At 38.9% G+C, this 21,244-nt stretch overlaps 2 protein-coding genes across 10 annotated transcripts in view; one reads left to right on the top strand and one right to left on the bottom strand.

Moving 5' to 3' along the window:
- LOC126849878 (protein bric-a-brac 2-like) overlaps positions 1-10,776 on the bottom strand; it is a 403,282-nt gene extending 392,506 nt beyond the window's left edge. For 2 of the 4 annotated variants that reach the window (XM_050592209.1, XM_050592212.1), the window contains exons 1-2: positions 10,602-10,775; positions 9,323-9,385 (exon numbers count right to left, since the gene is read on the bottom strand). The gene's annotated coding sequence lies outside the window, so the exon portion shown is untranslated. Of the gene's footprint in view, positions 1-9,322; positions 9,386-10,026; positions 10,546-10,601 lie in introns of those variants that run through there. The other 2 variants (XM_050592213.1, XM_050592210.1) reach the window with 2 other exon arrangements.
- Positions 10,777-11,915: 1,139 nt separating this feature from the next.
- LOC126849882 (MAGUK p55 subfamily member 7) lies at positions 11,916-19,806 on the top strand. 6 transcript variants are annotated; one of them, XM_050592228.1, is made up of 11 exons: positions 11,916-12,469; positions 13,365-13,651; positions 13,996-14,127; positions 14,550-14,576; positions 15,753-15,920; positions 16,306-16,377; positions 16,455-16,579; positions 16,652-16,764; positions 17,471-17,647; positions 18,051-18,394; positions 18,599-19,806. In XM_050592228.1, exons 1-11 carry the CDS (start codon positions 12,424-12,426, stop codon positions 18,773-18,775), a joined length of 1,668 nt encoding a protein of 555 aa, XP_050448185.1. In that variant the 5' UTR covers positions 11,916-12,423; the 3' UTR covers positions 18,776-19,806. The 6 variants fall into 6 exon arrangements, with proteins under 6 accessions (XP_050448185.1, XP_050448184.1, XP_050448182.1 ...); XM_050592227.1 differs by having other exon boundaries at positions 16,652-16,779; XM_050592225.1 differs by having other exon boundaries at positions 16,652-16,779; positions 17,363-17,647.
- Positions 19,807-21,244: the final 1,438 nt, after the last annotated feature.

Below are 21,244 nucleotides of genomic sequence, written 5' to 3'. Positions count from 1 at the left end.
CGAGCACGTTCCGATGAAGTGGAATACCGTCGCTCGAAGCAACCGTATGATGCTTTCATTCATAATATAAAATTACGTCATTTGTTGCGAAATATAAAGATCGTATAAAATTCAAATTTAAGAGACTGCCCTGGCAATCTCTTGAATTGTAAAATCGAGTTGTCTTCTACAAGATTTGAGAATTCAGCGTGATTATAGTTGTTAACACATTAAAAAAAAAAAAAGAAGGTCCTGTGCGCGAATTAAATTCTAAAGAGATGCAAGATGTGAGAAAGAGAACGATATTTCTTTAACTTTAATTTAAAGTAGAGATTGCATTTTCATAAAATTCAGAACATTCTTATAAATGGCTGAGAAACGCAGAGAGTATCACGATTATTATTCTAACTTGAGGATCGATAATCACAGAACGCTATCAGATATCACGTGGCAATATTCTTGCTGTCATTCCTACAGACATAATATTACAGCATAACCGCGTCTGCGAAAGCATCTCTTTTTGCTCCTCTCGACGAGATCTCCTTACGCCAATGAAAAACGCGTCCTCGCTTTTTATGTAAATCAAATAATAATCGTCTTCGCGTATGGAAAGCTAGAATTGTGTTAACGCCCAGTGTTATGCAAAGGACTACAGTTCCTATTAACTATTTACATACAATCGAATCTATCGCGCATACATTTACATACTGCGTAAATGGGTCGTCAAGGCTAATGAATATATTATATAAAATATTGTCAGACAAAGATATATATATATATATATGTTAAATGTTCCCGATGACTTTTCTAATCTTTCAAAAAGTGAGAAATCCTTTTCCTCAAAACCCACATTCCTCGAAGGATCGTCCGCTCGATCGATCTTTGATCTCTCCGCCGCTCTGATTTTTCCCGCGAGATTACTCGTCTGTGAAATGTCTTCACGTACTCTCGCCAATTTCACAATCCGATCGGCGAGCTATTTCGCCAATCTTTTTCAGTATTGCACATATTGACATCCTATTTAAATTATCTAATATAATTTATTTAAAATTTATTTAAGTATTATTAAATTTATTAAAATATTATTAAATTATTAAATTTATTATAATATATAATTTATTTAAATTTATTTCATGTATTGTCCATTTCAAATTCCATCTTTCTTTGTATGCGATATCAAAATTTTAATTCAATTTTCATATATAAATCAATAACGATATATTTTCAATTTTGTGTGCGCAAAATTGCATTAAATATCTCGATCTACTTCGACTTAAAAAAACTCTACCTAAAAATCCTAAACCTAAATATATTTGAAAGTAATGTTATTGGCGAGATTTTCAAGCTTGAATGGCTAATATGAAATATGAAATATTAATACGAATTATATTAATATGAATTATTTCAATATAAATGCGTTATACTTATTGCGTTTTTGAATTTTAAATTTAATATAGCAAACAAAAATTAACTGCGAGTTCGACGAATCTATTATTAAAGGGGCAGACGGCGAACTTGGGACAACCCGTATAATTGCCGCTATCTATCAAGAGCGCAACCCGGTAATTTTAAGTAATGTCGCAAGTTAATACGAGTGTTTTGTGCCGTATGAGCGTTTCTTATACCGTCGTACAGCAACGTAGCAATCTCAATAAATTTCAATAATTTTAATTAGCATTCTCAAATAACTGTTATTGTCTGCATATGCTACTATTACATGATCTTATACCATGATGTACATTCATATCGTAATATTATACCGGTTTATTGCAGCATTATAATTGCAATAATATCGCATATCTATAGACTAACGTCACAATCGCGTTCTCATTCCTTCGCTCGCATACTGGGAATAGCATTTCCTCAAATTAAGAGAAATATGACATCTTTAAATCACTGCATTACATAATTCTCTTTTTCAGGAATGTATAAATTTTCCTTATATATATAAATAAAGAATTAAAATTACTGAACAATTATTGATTTTCATTTTTTTTATAAAAGATTTATATGTTATTTATATAGTTGTATGTGTGTGTGCTTCCTTAGGTCTTGAAAAAAAAAATTTATTCTAAATTATAGATTGTGATTTATTCCAGTAAACTAGACGGATTGGTGCATCACAATTTTCTACAAAAAAACTGCACTGTCATCGTCCCCGATTTATTTTTCAGATTCATCAATATATCTTTCGATCGATGAGGATCAACAAGCGGAAATGTCGAGCAATCTAGGGGAATGGATATTCAGTGGATTTGTTTTCGATTGGCTTTTCTGCGCGAGGCATTGCTGACGGCACGAGCGAGAGGGAACGGGAAAGGAAGAGAAAAAGAGAGAGAGAGAGAGAGAGAGAGAGAGAGAGAGAGAGGAAAAGCGACGAGGCGATAGAAGGCAGAGAGGGGTTGGCATAAATATTAATATAATAGCACTGATTGCGCTAGATCGCGGGGGTGCGAGAGCGTACGACACGTTGCAAATAACACGCGGCGGGGAGATGAGGCGAAGAGGATGGCGCAACGAGAGGAGGACGCGAAAAGAGAGAGAATGAGAGAGAAAGGAGAAAGCGCGAGTTGGTTATGTCGGTAGCATAGTGACATATCCGAGAGCAACAACGTGATGACGCGAGAGCGAGAGCAAAGGGGTGGCAAAAGGGGTTGGAGGGTCGGCAAAAGGGACGAAGTGCGATGAGCGAAGAGAGAGAGAGAGAGAGAGAGAGAGGCTGAGAGAAAAAGAGAGAGAATGCGAGAAACCAGGAGGGAGATAAATAGACAGATAGATGAATAGAGAGAGAGAGAGAGAGAGAGAGAGAGAGACAGAGAGAGAGAGAGAGAGAGAGGCACCGACGAGGGAAAACGAGAGGAGGTGGAAAGAGAGGGAAAACTGTTCCACGTCGCGGATGTCGGGCGGCTTTTCCGGGCGCCGCGGGATGAGGGAGGGGGCGGGGGAAGGGGAGGGGGGGGGATGGCACCACGGGCATTAAATATACACGCTGATTTGTCGTCCGCGGATTGTCACCTCTGATAGCTTTCATTTTGTTGTATATCGGTGCTCGCGTGAACGCCCCGCGCTCTCGCGTCCCGCCGCGCTTTTCGACGTAATTCGGCCCGCTTGATTGACTTTTGAGCTGGCCTTTATGACGATATCCGTGCCTCCCACCGCCCTCTCCTCCTTTCCCGCCTAAACCTTTCCGCTCTCTTCTCTCGTGCCCCCTTCCCCCCCCCCGCCCTCTCCCTCCCTGTCGACGATTTATCGGGTACCGCGCGCGCTCGCGCTCCTCGTTCTCTGCCCCGCTTTCCCGCGAACTAGGTTCGGGTGCCCCCTTCGTCAACTAACGAATTCGGTGCCCAGGGCGCGACGTTCTCGGCAACGACACCACGGGGCAAACTGACAATACGGGGGAGTACGTGTCAAAATGATCGCGCGAGAGTACGCGATCGGCACGATGATATCTCCCCTCCCCTATCCACCTGGCTTTTTCGGTAAAATTTATACTCCAACTCTAACGTCAATCAGTGTAAATCCGTATTATCCGGAAAATACAATTAGCGGCGAATAATGACGATAACGTAAACTATTGCGTCCGGGATACATTTCAATTTTATCGTCGATAGACGACAATTCTTTTGACAGTCGTCAATTTTATACCTTTTAATTATACGAAATATTTATAATTGCAGTTGTGTAATCGATTTTTCTTCAAAGATTTCCCTTCCGATTTCCGAGAACGATTATTCTCAAAACGGAAGTTCCTTTGTGCGACGACTCTTGGATACTTTTATTCGTAAATCGATGTAAGCGCGATGCCGCTCGATGCAAATTATTACAAACAGGTACAAACGAGCGTTCGTTGTCATTTGCAATTCATTTACGTGCGGCCGAGTTCCTTTTCTTCTTTTCCCCCCCCCCCCCCCTTTTTTTTCCATTTCATTTCACGAAGCGTAAACTCGTTCCGGATTAAATCGCGCGGCTTTTATCGCGCGCGAGCCACCATTCGTTTCCTTAGTTATCCTTATCGCAGCCTGTTTCCACGAGCCGCGTCGCGGTATATTTTATCAACAGCGTCGGTACTCACAATGATTTTGAATAATACGCGGCCGACCCTCCCCGCATTTGTTGAATGTCCGAAGAATTCCGCTCGTATTGTCCGTCGCCGGAAACATCGCGAGTTTGTTTCCCATCGCGTTTGTCTTCGTGCAAGAGTCGCACCGTGTCGAAGAAATAAATATCCTTAATTCCTCGAAAATCATAAAGCGCCTTTTAAAGCCTTCCACGGATTCGCGATAGGTTTCATCTGTACTTTTTATCGGCAGAAATATTAATTTATCGTCGCTAAAATTAAAACGTCAGAATCAGCTGACCATCCATAGATGTATATTTTTTTATACGTCGACTTTTTTTTACGCTTGCACAAATGAAAACAAATCATCGCTCTTTAATTAAATCGCTCGTTGGTCGATGATATTATAATTTTGGAAACTCCGCTTTTGTGATTAGAGTTTTTTGACAGATATGATTATTGTATCACGTTTCGGCGTGACACGTGAACGTCTCTCCGCGCTTTTACGGGAATGAGAAAATCATCGGCCCTAATGAAATTAACCCTTAAAGCTATCGATCGACTATAATTTTGGAAACTTTGCTTTCATCAAAATTGAAAGCTGATAGATACACGATTACATATTACAACGTGACACACGATGACACTTCTTCTTATGCTTTGAATAAGAAAATCATCTGAATTAAATTGTTCGTGAATCGATTATAATTTCGGTGTCTATTATTGGCACTTCTTTTCTCTCTCCCCGATAGATGCAACGTTATATTATTTATACGTGAGATCGTTTTACGGATAAGACGGAAAGAAAGACATCATTTACTAATCATCGTTCCATATACAGAGTTGGCAGTTGCAAATGCAAAAATTGTTATATGTGTGTGATTGGCAAAAAACTGCACGCCAGATGGATAAGATGAACGACTGATGAATAATGCGATTGGACGCTGATGAATAACGCGAGGGACCGGCATTACGGCAAATCTACCCTTTCTTCCTTCTTCACGCATTTCAGCCGAGACTGCGGCATTAACCCTCTTGTCGAGCACAATGGTCACTATAACTGCCGTCATCGCAAAAGTAATGAAACGCGTTCGTCTCGACCCGATATGGAAGATAGTAAAGTAATTTCTTGAGATAGCAAAAAATAAAAAAAAAGTGCGCGAAGCAATTCATTTATTTGCTTGTCAAATTATTCAACAGTCAACAAAAGAGCAAAAAAATATTCTTATTTACTCTATAATTCATTTTTAATAAAAATTTTATCCAGAGTATCTAAAAAATTCCCTGAGAATTCCCTGATCTTTCAGGTATTTTTAATTATTATTTAATTATCATTCTTATATTTTAACTAGTATTTAAAATTCCAGGTAAAAAAAATATTTTAATAATATATATTATTACAATCTTTTTTATCTGGAATTTTATATATATATATATATATTTAGGCTTTCTATCTTTTAATTCTTAAAAAAAAATTCCTTGAATTCCAATAAAATTTCACAAAAATTCCCTGATTTCTCCAGATAAAAAAAAAAAATTTTTATATTTTTCTAGAGAGTAGACACCCTGTTATCAAATTTCGATATAATTTTTTTCTGAAACGTCGAGTATAACATCGTTAATTACAAAGAAATCAAGGCCTAAGCAATATCGCGTAGAATTTAATTTTCGCGCACGAATCGAACACGTTCCGGGAGATTTGCACTTGTGTGCACGGCCTGAACAACGGAGCGAAACTCTTATCGCGGCGTGCGTGTTGCGTCTATGCGAATTACGCGGCGAGTCGCTTTACGTCTCGCGACGAGAGAAGTAGACGGCACGCGAACACCAACCACGGCGGCGCGCGATAAGCGATTTTATTGTTTTGTCATTCTATGCTCCAGATAGCGTGGAATGCGAACTTCATGACTTCTCCTCTCGCGTTATATTGTCGCGCGCATGTTGCCCCGATACGATATACAAATCGCCGTGACCCCTCGGGGCGATCCGTGCTAATAATTCGCGACAACTCGTTCTCGCAGCTAATCGCGAGTCGACCTAATCACCGATGCTGTGTATCTCGCGCGGGGGATCAACTGATCATTTCAGACGGAACTTTATTTCGTACCAAGTAATTTACAAATTAAGAGTGCAATCGTAGATCAGTTTTAAATGACATAAAAATTTTTCTTTGTTCCGATGTACATATAATTATTGATATTATATCGATAATAAAATTATATTAGAATTTTCGTATGGTTTTTCTTATCAAAAAAATTATGATGAAAAATATCTTAGATCGATTTAAAAAAAAAACTGTATATACGAATTTTGGCAAATTAATGTTTCGCTTTTATTTTTCAGGTATTTCTCTTGACAGTTAGCGGAATAAATAGAACTAATTTATAAAGAAGCGGAAGTAAGCCTAGTTCCTAACTCGAAAAACACATCTCGCAGCCCTATTCAACGACCTCTGATAACTCCATTCCGTAGGTTAACTCGCGTAAAACAGATAGGGCACGAGCCGGCGACGAGCGTCGACGGGCGACAATCGACGGAAACGAAGGGTGTCGCCTCCTCCTCCTCCTCCTCCCCGCCCCTTTCGGCCTCGCCTTCTCGCGCTGGTCTTACGTTCGCCTATCGCCCCGATAACGGGGCGCGATACCGCGCGTTGCCGGTTATTGGAAATAGCCCCCGTTCGTTCGTTCGGTCGGTCGATCTACCCCCGCCGTTTGAAATACACACAAGTCTAGCGCGCGCGAGCCTACGTCATACCTTGGCGTGTGTACATTATTCATGGCCATCGGTGAAAAGGGCGCCAGCCGTATTACGTATGCCGCGGGTTATTATGCCCACTAAATGTTTAATGTGTTTGCCTTCCTTCGCCGGCCACGGACGTGGCTTTATGTTTTAGTAAGTAAATTACTGTTTTTTTTTTATTAGTCCTCCTACCGTTTATGTTAGTTCAATCGATTCACGGCTCTGCCTACCCCCTTCTCTCTCCCCCTCCCTCCCACTCTTTCTCATCATCTTTCTCTCTTTTCTCTAGCGTATGTCTGTATAAATATATACATACATACATCATATACATATACATATATACATATACATACATATATATATATATATATATATATATATATATATATATATATATATATGTATATGTATATGTATATGTATGTATGTATGTATATATTTATACAATGTAAATATGTATGTTGTGTGTGTGTGTGTGTGTTCGTCGCATCTGTGTGGTTCTCTCTCTCACGCGGCCGACTGTGGTGAATTTTTGTTTCGCCGCCGCCGCTCTCGGCGAATATTTAATCGCTCTGTCTTATTCATTTTTAGTGCGTCGTACCCGGCGCCCTTCCCCCTCCTCCTCCTCCCCCCCTCCTCCTCCTCCTCGACCCCGAAATAAGGGCGACGCGCTTACAATGGCGCGCAATGAATTTCAAAGTTCGGCCTTCCTTTCACCGAGGGGTGGAGGAGGAGGGGATGGGGAGAGGGGAGGGCATCGCGCCGGTCGCCGGGAACAATGTCGGAAGGAAATAGGCGACGAATCGCGTAATTGTTTTGCAAGTGCCCCCTCCCCCACCCCGTTCCCCGTGTCGTCGGGGAAAAATTTCCGCGGCTCGCCCCGTTCGCGAGATACGCTCCCGTAAGTCGTAACGACAAGAAGAAGGGGCGGGGGAGGCTCGCGAGATGAACGAAGGGGGCGTAAAGCTTCTCTCGTCGACGCCGGAAGTTCGTTATTTACAAAATTAATATCCGGCAGAGCTTTTCCTCGGACCTCCGTTAGCCGAACGAGAGACTGAGAGGGTAAGGAGGGGAGGGGAACGGATTGCACGACGATATGGATGGGGGGGGGCGGAGAGGGTCGTTAAAACCGCGATCGCAAAAACGCGCAACGCCGAAACGGCGAAGCTCGGCGAAAAGTTTGGAATTTACTGCCCCGACATATTGGCTACGAAAGCACACGAAATTAAGGCTAGTAAAACACTCGGCTGACACGTGCCCAACCCCCGGCACACGTCGAGACCCCCTCCCCTCATCTATCTACCTACCTACCTACCTACCTACAATCCGCTGCCTCTTTCGCTCTCGCGTACGTGTCTCGCGGGCGAAACGTTCGACGGTCGGTCGTTCCGGGGAAGACCGTCTTTCGCGTCGGAAAAATTTGCGCGTGAAATATTTCGCGACGTCGACGATGGCGGTGGCGGGAAAAGTCCGCGGCCGTTTCCGCTAATTCGTCTGAAAGGGCGCCAGAAATGTTTTGCCCGGATCTCGGATACACACAAGTCGCGCTCGTTCGCGCGATGAAATAACGCGACACGGTATAAATGCGATTTAATTTTTCATCACGTCAGACGTCGGGCGTGAGAGGGCGGGGGCTTTTATTTTTTCCGTTCTCCGTTCGAGGATCGGCGTCCCCTCTTTATTCGCGATGTACGTGCACGAACTCCGCTCGTCGCGCCGTTCAACGAAACACTCGATATTTTTGTATTTTGTATCTTTTTTTTTTTTCAATTTAACGCGATATTTTTTATAACATCGTCGAAAACGACCGATGTATCTTTAACAATGATGATCGCGTATAAATTTGATTTGCTGCACGTTTGAAAATGCCATGTCTCTTACTCGCGACTGGCATAACGTAATCGTTATTTCGTAACTTTGCACAAAATACAATATTATTCATTATAAAAAATCAATAAATTTCATACTATATATTAAGTTTCTTAAAATTTGTTTCTGCAATTTTTGGTAATTTTTCTTCAACTCAAATTCATTTTCTTACAACGATACTCATATTTGATTTTGTAATACATATAAATAATAAAAATTCAAATTATCTGAGATTATCTGAAAATATTAATAATAGTATCTTTAATCAATTGAATGTTACTGGATAAATTCGCTTCGATAAATGTTTCTATTTTTAGATCTAAAAGTTAAAGACTAGTTTAGTATGAAACTGATGGCGACATCTTTTAGCTGCGACGCGAGCTGCATTCCGATTCTCCGAAGTTGCACGGTAATACAGACGATCCACCAAACTGTTACAGTCGACTTAAATATTATTTTTTGATTTCCATGATTCCATAGTTTTTTGTTGATATAAAGAATGCGAGTGATGTCATGTTCAAACGTATGAAATCATTAATCGCATATATAAATAGATATGAAATATATATGTAATAAATGTGCAATTAATATGGGACGACATAAAATCAGTGAATTAAATTAAAAGACGACGTAAACAATACGTCGAAAAGGTAAAGATAAACAAAACATTGGGCTTACCAAAACGCTGAATGAAAAAGAAGTGTGAGAGATGCGGGAATGTGCGAGGAGACGTGTGTGCGTCTGTAACAACGGAAAAAAAACGTTTTGTAAATAAAAAATGTAAAGGAAGTTCGAGGATATTTCGATCGAGTAATCAACAACAGCTCTTGTTAATTATCAGATGTCAATTTATTTATAAATGTCACATGTTACACTCCAACATCGTCATCGATAATAAAAGGGAAAATTTGCTGTGAAGGAAAAATCGTATTTTCACAACTTTATACAAGTCATACATTTTTAAAATCATTTTGTTCTCCTCAAAAATAAATTTTAGAAAAGAAATGACAAATGTTTACAATAAATTTGATTGCAAATAAAAAAATTAGTACATCATATCAAAAATTGTTAATAAAAATAAAATTTATATTTCATATTTGCATCTCAAAATTTAAATTTCTCAAAACCTTCTCTCTCTCTCTCTCTCTCTCTCTCTCTCTTTCATCACGAGGTGTCTCTATATATGCATCAAAATTGGAAAATAAATTATAACAATTTTTTCTATAAAGAAATATAATATTAAAAAAATAATTCACATCTGCTCAGTCTATTTAATCTAATTATTCAATAATAGCTTTCGAAATATAAACAAACAATTTAAGAATATTTATAAATTATATATAATGAAAAATGATTATACCGAAAAGTGCAGAAATATTTACAAGAGAGAGACGACAAATGCCAAAAATGGTTTCAAATTCAAACGATCAGAAGAAATCAAGGCCCGGTTGCTTTGGGTTGCGCGAAAACAGCTCTACCGCAACGAGTACTAGATGCGGCCCTGCTGCTGGGACGACCGGATCCTCTCGAGATCGTGGCGTCGCGTCGCGGCGCGGCCTGCGTCGCGGCGGCGCGGCGGCGTGACGTTTCGTCGTCGTCGTCGCGCACGCACGTACGCACACGTACAATTCGCTCGCTCATTCATCTATCTCCACGCACACGGACACACACATACACACGCGCACCGCGACGCAACCACTTGTGGATTTCCCGGTGGCGTCGCGACGCGTCGGCGGACCGCGCGGCTTTATTTCGACACTGCGGCGTCCTCCCGGTCGGCGATCCCCGCACGCGTTGTCCGGGACAACGCGCGGGCGCGCGCGCGCGCGCGCACGCTACGTCCGCGAAAATCGGACACGGCAGGCACGCGCGCGCGGGTGTCAAACACACGGCCATGTCAAACTCGCAGCGGCACGGCCGTCGCACGCGAAAAGTACAATGAGACCAGCGGGCTTACCGAAACTCGTGTGATCGGCTGGGACCGGCGAGTCGTCGAGAAGCGTCCCGTCGCGAAAGCCGTCTCGCGGAAGCCACGATAAAAATCACTGCGAAAAAAAAATCTACTGCGAGAAGTTCGGCGCGGCGAGACGTTCCGCATATAAGACAACTTCATGTACACACACTGCGACGGTGGCGCCGCGGCGCGGTGGAGCGCGCCGCGACGCCCGAGACACACTCGCACTCGACGGAGCACGCTTTTCTTTTCCAAGCTCGCTCTCTCTCCTCTCGTTCCACGAACGTCACGATGCGTGTATAAAATGTCACGCATGATTCCTCGCAGGATGCGACGAAAGCGCGCGCGAAGCGTCTCCTTCTCTGAGAGCCCCACTCGATACTGTCAGCGAATTATTGTATAGTTATGTTTATGTTTTCATTTATGAAATGAAAAAAGTAACATCCACTGTTGTATAGCGAGAACTGTAAAGGTAAATAAACAAAAAGAATTTCGACTAATAAAGAGAGAATTTTTGTTTTTATTATTCGCAATATAGATTTTATATAATTGGATATGTAATATATTCAAATATATAATTAGATAAATAAATTATAAATACACAGCTAATGGATGCATGCAATATTATTTACCGACATAATGCAATATTATCAGCTGACGCTAGTTTGGCGCGTATAATTCTGTCACTTTCAAGAGATGACGCCATATACCTGATACGCTAGTTTCTCGGTACATATTCCTATGTCGCTCGAATGAATTATTTAAAATATAGTGCGCTATAATAATTGAACTTGATTATGTATATTCCAATGGATAAGATTATTTATGCAAATATGTGCTTTACAGTACGAGAATGTCTGATAAAAAATTTCTGGTTCTTTTTTGCTGTCTTGCATGTAATTCCTAAAAATTTTATATTTTTTATTAGTGTGTTGCATGCACTTTAATTACGTTCTCGCTAATCAATCATTTAACATTAATATATTCTATATTAATAAAAGTTAGAATATTTTTATAATTATACATATCATGTATTTTTCCAAAATTATTTTCTCTTACTGGGTATAAAAAGCTCTCAAAGTATATAAATTGTTATATATATATATTACTATAAATGACATTTGAGTTAGAAGCACGAATTATTTCGAAATGACCATAGAACTCTCGAGCAACGCCGTTCCTGTACGGGCACCGAAGTAGGGTCAGGTTTCGATGAATTATATATCCATCTCTTTTCACGACCCGTACGCGCTTACGAGAGAAGGAGACGAAATCATCGGGCGAGTCGGGACGCAGCAAAGGCCGAGGAAGGGTGGTGCGCGGTGCGTCACGGCGCCTTTCAACATGGCAGCGAGCCGCGTCTGAGTTACGAGAGGGAAATGAGCGAGGTTTCGGGGGTGAGCGTCAGTGCCGGGTAGATCGTCCGCGAGGGGGGTGTCTCTCGCCGAGGGAGAAGAGTGCGCGTCTTCTTCGAAGAAGAGGACGATAATCGGATCCCTTCGGTGAAAGAGCGGCGTAGAAAGAGATAGAATCATCATGCGGTACCGTGGCGCGGGACAGGCCAATCCGGTGGCGGTCATTCTACCCCGTGTCGAGTGACAGGCTGCTTACGTAACGGATTATTCTCGCTATGATAACGACACTCCAGGCGCGAACGCGACACGTCGTGAGACACAAGCAGCGGATCATCGGCATCGTCGTCGACGCGACCCCGACAAAAATAATACCGTCGACCCGAATCCCGGTATCGCTCGAATACCACGATACCCGTCCCTCGAACTGAGCGTCGCGACGCCCAGCAGTTTTAATCACGAACGTGCGATAAATGATGACAGCGTCAGTCGTCATGGAGAACGTTAACTGGGATCCCGGTAAGTGCGGCGCGAGGGGAAAGAAGCGGCACGATGTTCTCGGCAATTCGGGGATGACGGAAGAGCGGCGTCGAAAGTTTTTCACGTGTGATCGATTATTGACACGATTGGATGGCGTATCGAAATGGGGGTGGCGGTGGCTCGAGTGACAGGAGTGACTTCGATCGAGTTATTGTAACGTGCTGATAAATTTTTTTTTCATTCTTCTGTAAAAAATAATAGAGAGAGAGACAGAGTTATTGGAGCAGATTGCAGAGTATGATCCGATGTAACTCTTCAAAGACACGTATTAATAAAACGTTTGCCGAGAGGGCACGAACACACACGTTGTACGTTATAAATATAGAGCGGGTAAAACCGTAGGAGGTAAATAAACGCGATCGCGAATAATGTGACGGGGTCTGCTAATAAAATCATGGCTAGGAGAATACGCCGCATTGGCGGATATTCTAACCATCACTGCACATTTCCGCGTGCTCCAATTTGCTGAATGGAGAGAAGGTCTTGGATGAGTGTTCTGTGCTTAGAAATTAATTTATTGATCGACACATAAATGACGAGAGAGAGAGAAATCATCGTATTCAGATTAAAATAATTATGGAAATAAGAGAGAATTTATTATTTATTGTCGTTTCTAATTTTAGTATTCTCACATCGCATTAATTATGAAGAATAAATTAATATAATTGATCATAATAATAAGTATATTAATAATAATAAAAATATATTAATAATAATAATAGTAAAATTTTTTCAAATTTATTTTGTTTTTGATTTATACAACATTTTGGGAAATTTTATTTTAAAATCGGTTCTCTAAAATTGGCGCATCAAAGTAGATTTAAATTTTTATTGTTGTTAATCAAGTGTTATTCGCTATTGTCAATTATTTCAGCATTGTCCAAGCTGCTAAATTCGCTGCAGGAAAGCAAATCGGAAATACCCAGCTGTACCGAGGAGGAATTTGGATTTTTGAGCGAATTATTACAATCGAAGGAACTTAACGCCCTGGTGAACGTTCATAATAAGATTCTCAATAATGTCAAGGATGATAAATTCTTTCCCGTACTGTCAAACTCAATGGATATTGACGTCGAAGTCCTCGATTTATTGTCAACCAAAACGCACATCTCGGCCGATTGCAAGGAGCTCTTTCACCTTCTACAGAAGCCGCATATTCAGGTAGCAGAGCGCGAGATATTTTGATAAAATATTTTACCAGTTGATTTCTTCAGAAACCATAACACATAGTAGCATTTTTTTTTTATTTTGAGGAATTCATTTTCACTCTCTTCGTAAATTATATTTCCTATTAATTCTTATTTATTATGTATGCAAATATCTTATAGGAATATATTTTTATCTATCTTTTTCGTAATCTCTATATGCCTTTGCAATTGACAAGATCTTTGTTAATTATCTTGAATGAAAATTTATTTCTGAAATTTATAATTTAAAAATTATTTTTGTAAAAAAATGACATTTTTAAACGAATGCGTTTTGTATAACTTTCTTTATCACTCAAGGGTCTTCTGTGCGCTCACGACGCGGTGGCGCAAAAGGACTATTACCCGAGATTGCCAGACATCCCATTGGAGGTGGACGAAGACGAGGAGACGGTGAAGATAGTCCAGCTGGTGAAGTCGAACGAGCCCCTGGTACGTCAGATCAATCGGCATTTGTGATAACGATATCTCGTTCTGAACCTCCTTAACTCGATTAATGCAAGAGTGTTAACAAGAAGGAGAAAAGGGTGATCGGTTAAGTCGAATATACACGTTTGCGTTTAAAGGGGAAGAGGAGAGGGGAAAATTTGAAGAGAAATATTTTATGAAAGATTTGTTTTTTTTTTCCTCCACATTTTTTATTGTATATTCGCGTCGACTTGCATGAGACGCTGCTCCCCAGTATCGACGTAGACAGACGAGTCACGTATTTGCGTATTTAGTTTGCGATTTTGATATCGCTATCCATTCTTCTCGAGAGTAATGAGAGAATAGTCTCACGAGTACAAGTGCCAAAAAAAAAAAGAGTAACCAAGTAATTACGTGTTTCTTTCATCGTCAAACTTGCTTCGAAGGGCGACGGCGGCGTTGAACCGATCGTGGTAAGTCGCCGTATAGAACATATGTACTGAACACCTGTGATACGAACACCTGACTCCACGTACAAAATTTTTGTTTTTATACTTTTGCCGCTATTTTTTTATTTTTGCCTCACTTTAGGACCTTATGACAGGATCGAAACTGGTAGAATTTTGATGAACACAATTTTCATTGTTAAAGATAAGCGGAAATAATAATGCAATCGGTATGCCAAACAAAAATTTAAATTAATCAAAATTAAACCGATTTCAGTTCCTGCTCTAGCCATCTCCAATTCCTCGTTAGTGTGTTACGATCACAGGATATAGATTGAGCTGTAAATAAGGCAATGTTATGTTTTTCTCTTTTGCATAAATTTGATTCTGCTATTCGCTTCTGTTGCGTCCGTATATAATTATTTGTTGAGTTGTTTTTTGATATTTTTGCTCGTAAATAAAATCTGTTGTCTCCTGTATCTGTTGTTATTGTCCTGCATGAAAATGTGTATTTTGAATACTAATGAAGTGGAATTATTTATCCTGACAAGAGAGAGTATATTTTAAAAATATACGTGACTTAAATATTTTTTACAAATAAAATTTAAGCTTGTAAAATTATTTTATATTTGAAGAATACAAAAAGAGACCCAAAGTTTATATTTTTGTATGATACAATCATCATTACAAATAATTGCACTTCACCTATGACGTTTCTCGAGATGCAATCCGATTTCCGATATGTTTCTTTTGCAAATAGTTGGAATGTCTGTTTCTGTTTATCTCGGGAAACGTAACGAGATAAGAAACACTTCAAACAACACAAAATGAGCACACAAACAACATCAAAAAAGATTTAAGAGTCTTGTAATAGAGATAATTGAAAGATCTCACAGACCTTTTAGATATCTTTCCGACGTCATTTGAACACTTGTATTATCTAAAAACTTATCGGCACGCAATCTTCGTCTATATTTTTGTATTTATGATTTTTCAATCGATTGATCGAATCATGAAAATTGACGAATGCGCTCCGATCTTATTATAAATCGTGTCGCGTATCCGCCTTCCTTCACGAAAAGGCTTTTCTTTATTTTTATTTATTTTTTTTTTAAGAAGAAAAAAAGAAGGCGTTCCCCTAGTACGCGTTCGCGCGCGAGAGATGCAACGCAATGACAATACTAGTTTACACCTTGACATTAGGGGGCGACTATAAAAACCTGCGAGGTCACTGGCAAGATTGTGATCGCGCGGATAATGCACGGCGGCGCGGCCGACAGATCCGGTCTCATCCACGTTGGTGATGAAGTCTGCGAAGTCAACGGAATCAGCGTCGAGGGAAAGACGCCTAGTTTCGTCCTGCATATTTTGGTAAAAGAAATATTTTTCTCTATCTCGTTGTGAGCAAATTGTGCGACGAAATTGTGCACGGAAGAATAACACGTTCCAATTCGAATTTTCAAGTCTAAAAAGCGCAAGAAAATTTAAAGATTGCGAAAATGTGTGTAAATTATTTTTATATTTATTATTTTGTAAAATAAGACATACATTATATTTTATATTTATTGTATGATTCATCTAAAGGCAGATGATTGATTAAGAATTATGCAAGATTTCAAAACTTTTAAATTACTATATAAATGCTTTGCTTTTAAGATATAATAAAGTATTTATTACAATAGCTTAAATTTTTTTTAGACTGCTTAATAAACAGATGGGTATTAATAATGATTTTTACAAATTGAATTTTTTCTAGCAAAATTCGGAAGGGACAATCACCTTTAAAATAGTACCCGCGGATAGTAAAAGTGGAGTCAGGGAGAGCAAGGTAGGTATCAGTAGATGTGATAATTGCAATAGATTTCTAATACGATAAAATTTTTCTGAATATCTATAATCTTTTAGGTTCGCGTGAGAGCGCATTTTTCGTATGTGGCAGCCGAAGATCCTTATATTCCTTGCAAGGAAGCCGGATTAGACTTCGTCAAGGGAGATGTTCTGCATATTGTCAGCCAAGATGACGCCTACTGGTGAGATATGATTTGTTATCAGAAGAATATAATTTGTATGTGCATCTTTAACTTATAATTATGATTCGATAGGTGGCAAGCCAGACGAGAAGGTGATCGAAATATGAGAGCGGGTTTGATCCCTAGCAGAGCCCTTCAAGAACGTAGAATTCTCTTTGAAAGGCAGCAGAAGGAGAAACCAGATGGTGAAGATAATATAAGTACGTGTTTAACAAGTTTATTAATTCAGATGAATAATTCGCTTTGTAATCATTCATCTCATCGAATCAAATAACGTTGTCGACAGTATTTCCATCTTCATAATGTTTTCATTGTGTTAGCGACAGATCAATGTTGCACGAAGTTTGCAGTTACTAAAGTAGTATAGATGCTGTTCGGAGTACCTTGATGAAATTTCGCGCTTTTAATAGCTTCATATTTCTTTCATTCTTACTAAAATTTACTTTAAATTTTTCATAGATATATTTTCTTTAAAGTAAAACTGAAAGAAGATTTTGATTTTGATACACGAAATGTCAATATACTCCGAGAACGCTATGTTTCAATGCTGGCTAATGAAAGCTTGATATTAACACTGTTTAAACTCTAGCAATGTTGCATAATGAATTACTCGTTCGTTAGTGACCACCTCAAGTGTAGGATGAGTCAATGCTCGATTGTGTACGCGCGACAGAGTTGTGTCCGAGGTGGTTACCCGTTAATTCGGTAAGCTAATCTCGGCTGCGCTTCTTTAATGGATGGCCTGACGACCTAACCGTCGGTTAGGCTTGTGTTCTGTTCCAGTGCCTTTGCCCGCATTGTGCCCCCGTCCCAGTACCTCTTTGCACGCTTCGCCCACAAAGTGCAACTTGCAGGGAATTAAAACTAAAAAAATCATGTATGACGCTGCAGAGAACGACGACTTTGACCGGGAAGAGATACCGACCTACGAAGAGGTCGCGAAACTCTATCCGAGGCCGGGTCTGTATCGACCGGTGGTTCTCATCGGGCCACCGGGAGTCGGCAGGAACGAGCTCAAGAGGCGGCTCATGGCGACCGATCCTGAAAAGTACAAGACTCCTGTGCCCTGTAAGTCTTTTTCTCAAGACAAAAAATTTATTGTAATAAATTGTATTTATATTCATATTTTTATTTATTATAAAAATTTATATTTATATTTATTATAAAAAATTATAAACAAATTTATTATAGAAAGAAAAATGTAAAAAGATTAAAATGTACAAAAAAAATTAAATTTTTGAATCTTTTTCTACTTTTGATAAATTTATTAAACTAAATATATTCACATACAGAGTGAATCACAAACCAGTAGTTTAAGTAATTAGAAACTAGAAATTAAGAAATAAGAAATACTAAGTTTATGCAAAAAATTAAAATAATTTATAAGCGTATAAAAATTATAAATAAATTTTATGGGATATTAATATCAAAATAAGAAATTTTACATTAAATAAAGCAATTGTTTTGTTAGATACGTCTAGGCCACCGCGACCAGGTGAAATAAACGGCAAGGAGTATCATTTTGTTACTCGGGAGAATATGGAGGAAGACATCGAGGCTGGAAAGTTTATCGAGTACGGCGAATACAAGGGAAACTTGTACGGCACCAGTTCCGAAAGTGTCAGTTCACTCGTGAATGCTGGATACGTGTGTCTTTTGAATCCTCACTATCAAGCTCTCAAAATGTTGAGGACACCGCAGTTAAGGCCGTACGTCATATACATAAAACCGCCGACGTTCGAAGTGCTAAAGGAGACTAGGAACGAAGCCAGAGCGAGATCGACCTTCGACGAGAACAATTCTCGAGGCTTTACGGTATATATATATAAGCTATTATTAATATCACAAAATAATTTTTATTTAATTTCTATTAGACATCATTAACACCTAACATTTAATATTTTTATTTTTGTAATAATAATAACTTTATTTTGAGTCTACAATTATAATCTAAGAGACTAAAATTGCATTTGTCATTTTATTATTATATTATTTATTATTAATCTTATTTCGTTGCAGGATGAAGAATTTCATGAGATCTTGCATAGCGCAGAGAGAATAGAGTTCCTGTACTCTCATCTCTTCGACGAGGTGATAGTAAACGCTGATCTACCCATGGCATTTGAACAACTAGTCAATGCTATTCATCGAGTCGAATCTGAACCGCTTTGGGTGCCAGCCTCGTGGGTTCAATAAAATGATGATCTTCGAGATTCAAATGACAAAGCATCGCAAAGAAAGAGTCAAAAAGAAAGACTTTCGTCGTTGAAGATACGCAACTGTTCGTTCTGATATGACGAGATCGGGCGTTTTTCGATGCCACCTTACTTCCACTTTCGGTCCACGAAGGATGCTCGTGTTTCTCGTCTATCATCTCACCGAATTGCAATTTACTACCTAGTGTTTTTATCGCGTATTTAAAAAGACTTCGTACTTTGAGCGTTTGCGAATCTTTGTCGATTTCACACAAAGACAAATTAAATAAAATTTTCTATTACGGGATGCCATCGTTTGTTGTTGGCAGTGGTTGATAATCGTAACGATTCATCCATCGCGACGCGATGTGTCTTTTTGATGACATCGTTGCCATAAATTAAGTAGCCAAAAGTACGAGACGTTGAGATAATTTCGCAGATATTGTGATTTGAAGTCGTCCAAGTTCCGCAATTCTTTTTGGGTAACTATCAGATGTCTTTAGTAACACACTCTACGCATAATCCTTAGAATCCTTACTGCCAGAAGCTTCGCCGCTAGCGAGAGATCTCGCATATATGATCAGACGGAGGAGAGCGATGTGATTTCGTCACTAATCTATCTGCGTATCCTATCAACGTGTCATGAAATTCCATTTTTGAGACCTTGGAAATCTCGCATACTTTGGGATCAACGCTCGCGAAATGATGATTGTGTCAAAGTTATCTTCAAAGTTACACCAAAGTTAGGAGAATCGTTATCATGAACGATCTTTGATCTCGATTGTTGTTAATTGTTGCCAAATAAGTATTGTACCTAAAGTGCGACCTGAAGAGTCGCTCCACACTGTATTTACCGTATTTTCCACTCGATCGATATTATTATAATATCGTTGCTATTTTATTTTCTTTTCCATGAGAACGGAATGCCGATATGGAACAAAATGAAAATGTTCGCACTATCGAGTTGATGTTGCATAATTCATCTTTGATGTAAACTCTGTATGTTATCGAAATATAGCATTGAACTTTGAACGTGTGATTATGCTAATCCTTTTTCTTATCGTAGATATGATTTGAATTGTAAAAGGAATTTAATTATTAATAACTATAATCTTAATATTACACATACATAATGCATAGGTATTATATTGTTTCACATCACTGTACGCTCTCACCTGCATTTTTCAATTAAGCAAGCAAATTAAAAACGTGAGAGACAACTGAAATATTCTTCTGAGAAAACTTCTTCCAAGAAACGCTTTCTCGAGTTTGCTTAATAAAACATAACAGGCCTTCGTGTGAGTTTATTGATGGACAGCTGACGTGTTTCACGTGCCTTAATTTCGTGTAGCAACTTTTTTCTGCGTCTATTATTTTCAAGGTCAGTGTCAAATGCCTGTCAAATTGACCAGTCGGTCATCCGGCAGAAAAATTACACGGATAAGTGCGACAAGATTTTGTGCAAAAATAAATGGCCTAGGCATAGTTTTTATTTATCATAGACTTTTGAAATTCTCACATTGTGTGACACAATGTAAAGAAAATGCGCATTTTTTAAAAATATATTTTCTTATATAATTAACAAGTGTAATTATAACATTAGAACTATAAAAAAATCGAAATCATTAATTTTAATAGTGGACTTTATTTTTATTTATTCGATTTTGAATAAATTAATCAAAAAATAATCATTAGCGAAGGACAAAGAGAGAGAAAACTTTAGGTTTCTTTTTATTAGAAATAAATTTCTTTTTTGAAAAATAGATTTTTTATATTTTTTAGGTTCCAGGATTAATTGATGTATCTCAAAAGACTAATGCCGCAATAATAACAGAATAATGAACATACCTGCACTCTTTAGCGGGGCTAATAGCTCGTCACGAGCAGGCACGGAAACTACTTTGCTCTTCGCGCCAACGACTTCCTTTCGAAATTACAGGCTCTTTCATTGGAAGTGCCGGCAAATATTGATTCTCGGACGTGGAACGCTCGCGTGCGAGAGTTTGGCGCTCATTTTCGCCGCGAGATTTCAGAATTTCTCGGGCAACTTTTCGCATGCATGAAATCTCGCTGTTGTTACTTCACGTGTAATGCAATCTCGGATCGCAGGCATGCTTTCGTTTCGTTACTGTTGCCTATCGCTTTAGTTACGGAGAGATTTCCTATGTCCATCTGATTAATGTATACACAGAATTTGCAAAAATAGTAGCGATAATTTGTCGAAGAGATCGTGATTCGCACAGAAACTCAAACTTTACAAGATATGCTTTCTAAGAACACTGTGTATAATATTAAATAAGTATAAATATATGTTTTACAATTTCTTTCTATTTTAATTGTGATTATGGTTTCAAATTTTTGAGACATCTAAATATAAGTTTATTTTAAAATAATCGAAAAAAAATATTTTAAAAATTATTAAAACATATACGTATAATTATTATATGGCGTAATTTTTTGTGTTAAAAAA

This window comes from Cataglyphis hispanica, chromosome 5 (genome assembly GCF_021464435.1).
Source record: "Cataglyphis hispanica isolate Lineage 1 chromosome 5, ULB_Chis1_1.0, whole genome shotgun sequence".
In the NCBI taxonomy this organism is placed as follows: Eukaryota; Metazoa; Arthropoda; class Insecta; order Hymenoptera; family Formicidae; genus Cataglyphis; species Cataglyphis hispanica.
This window is presented reverse-complemented; position numbering and strand designations above follow the sequence as displayed.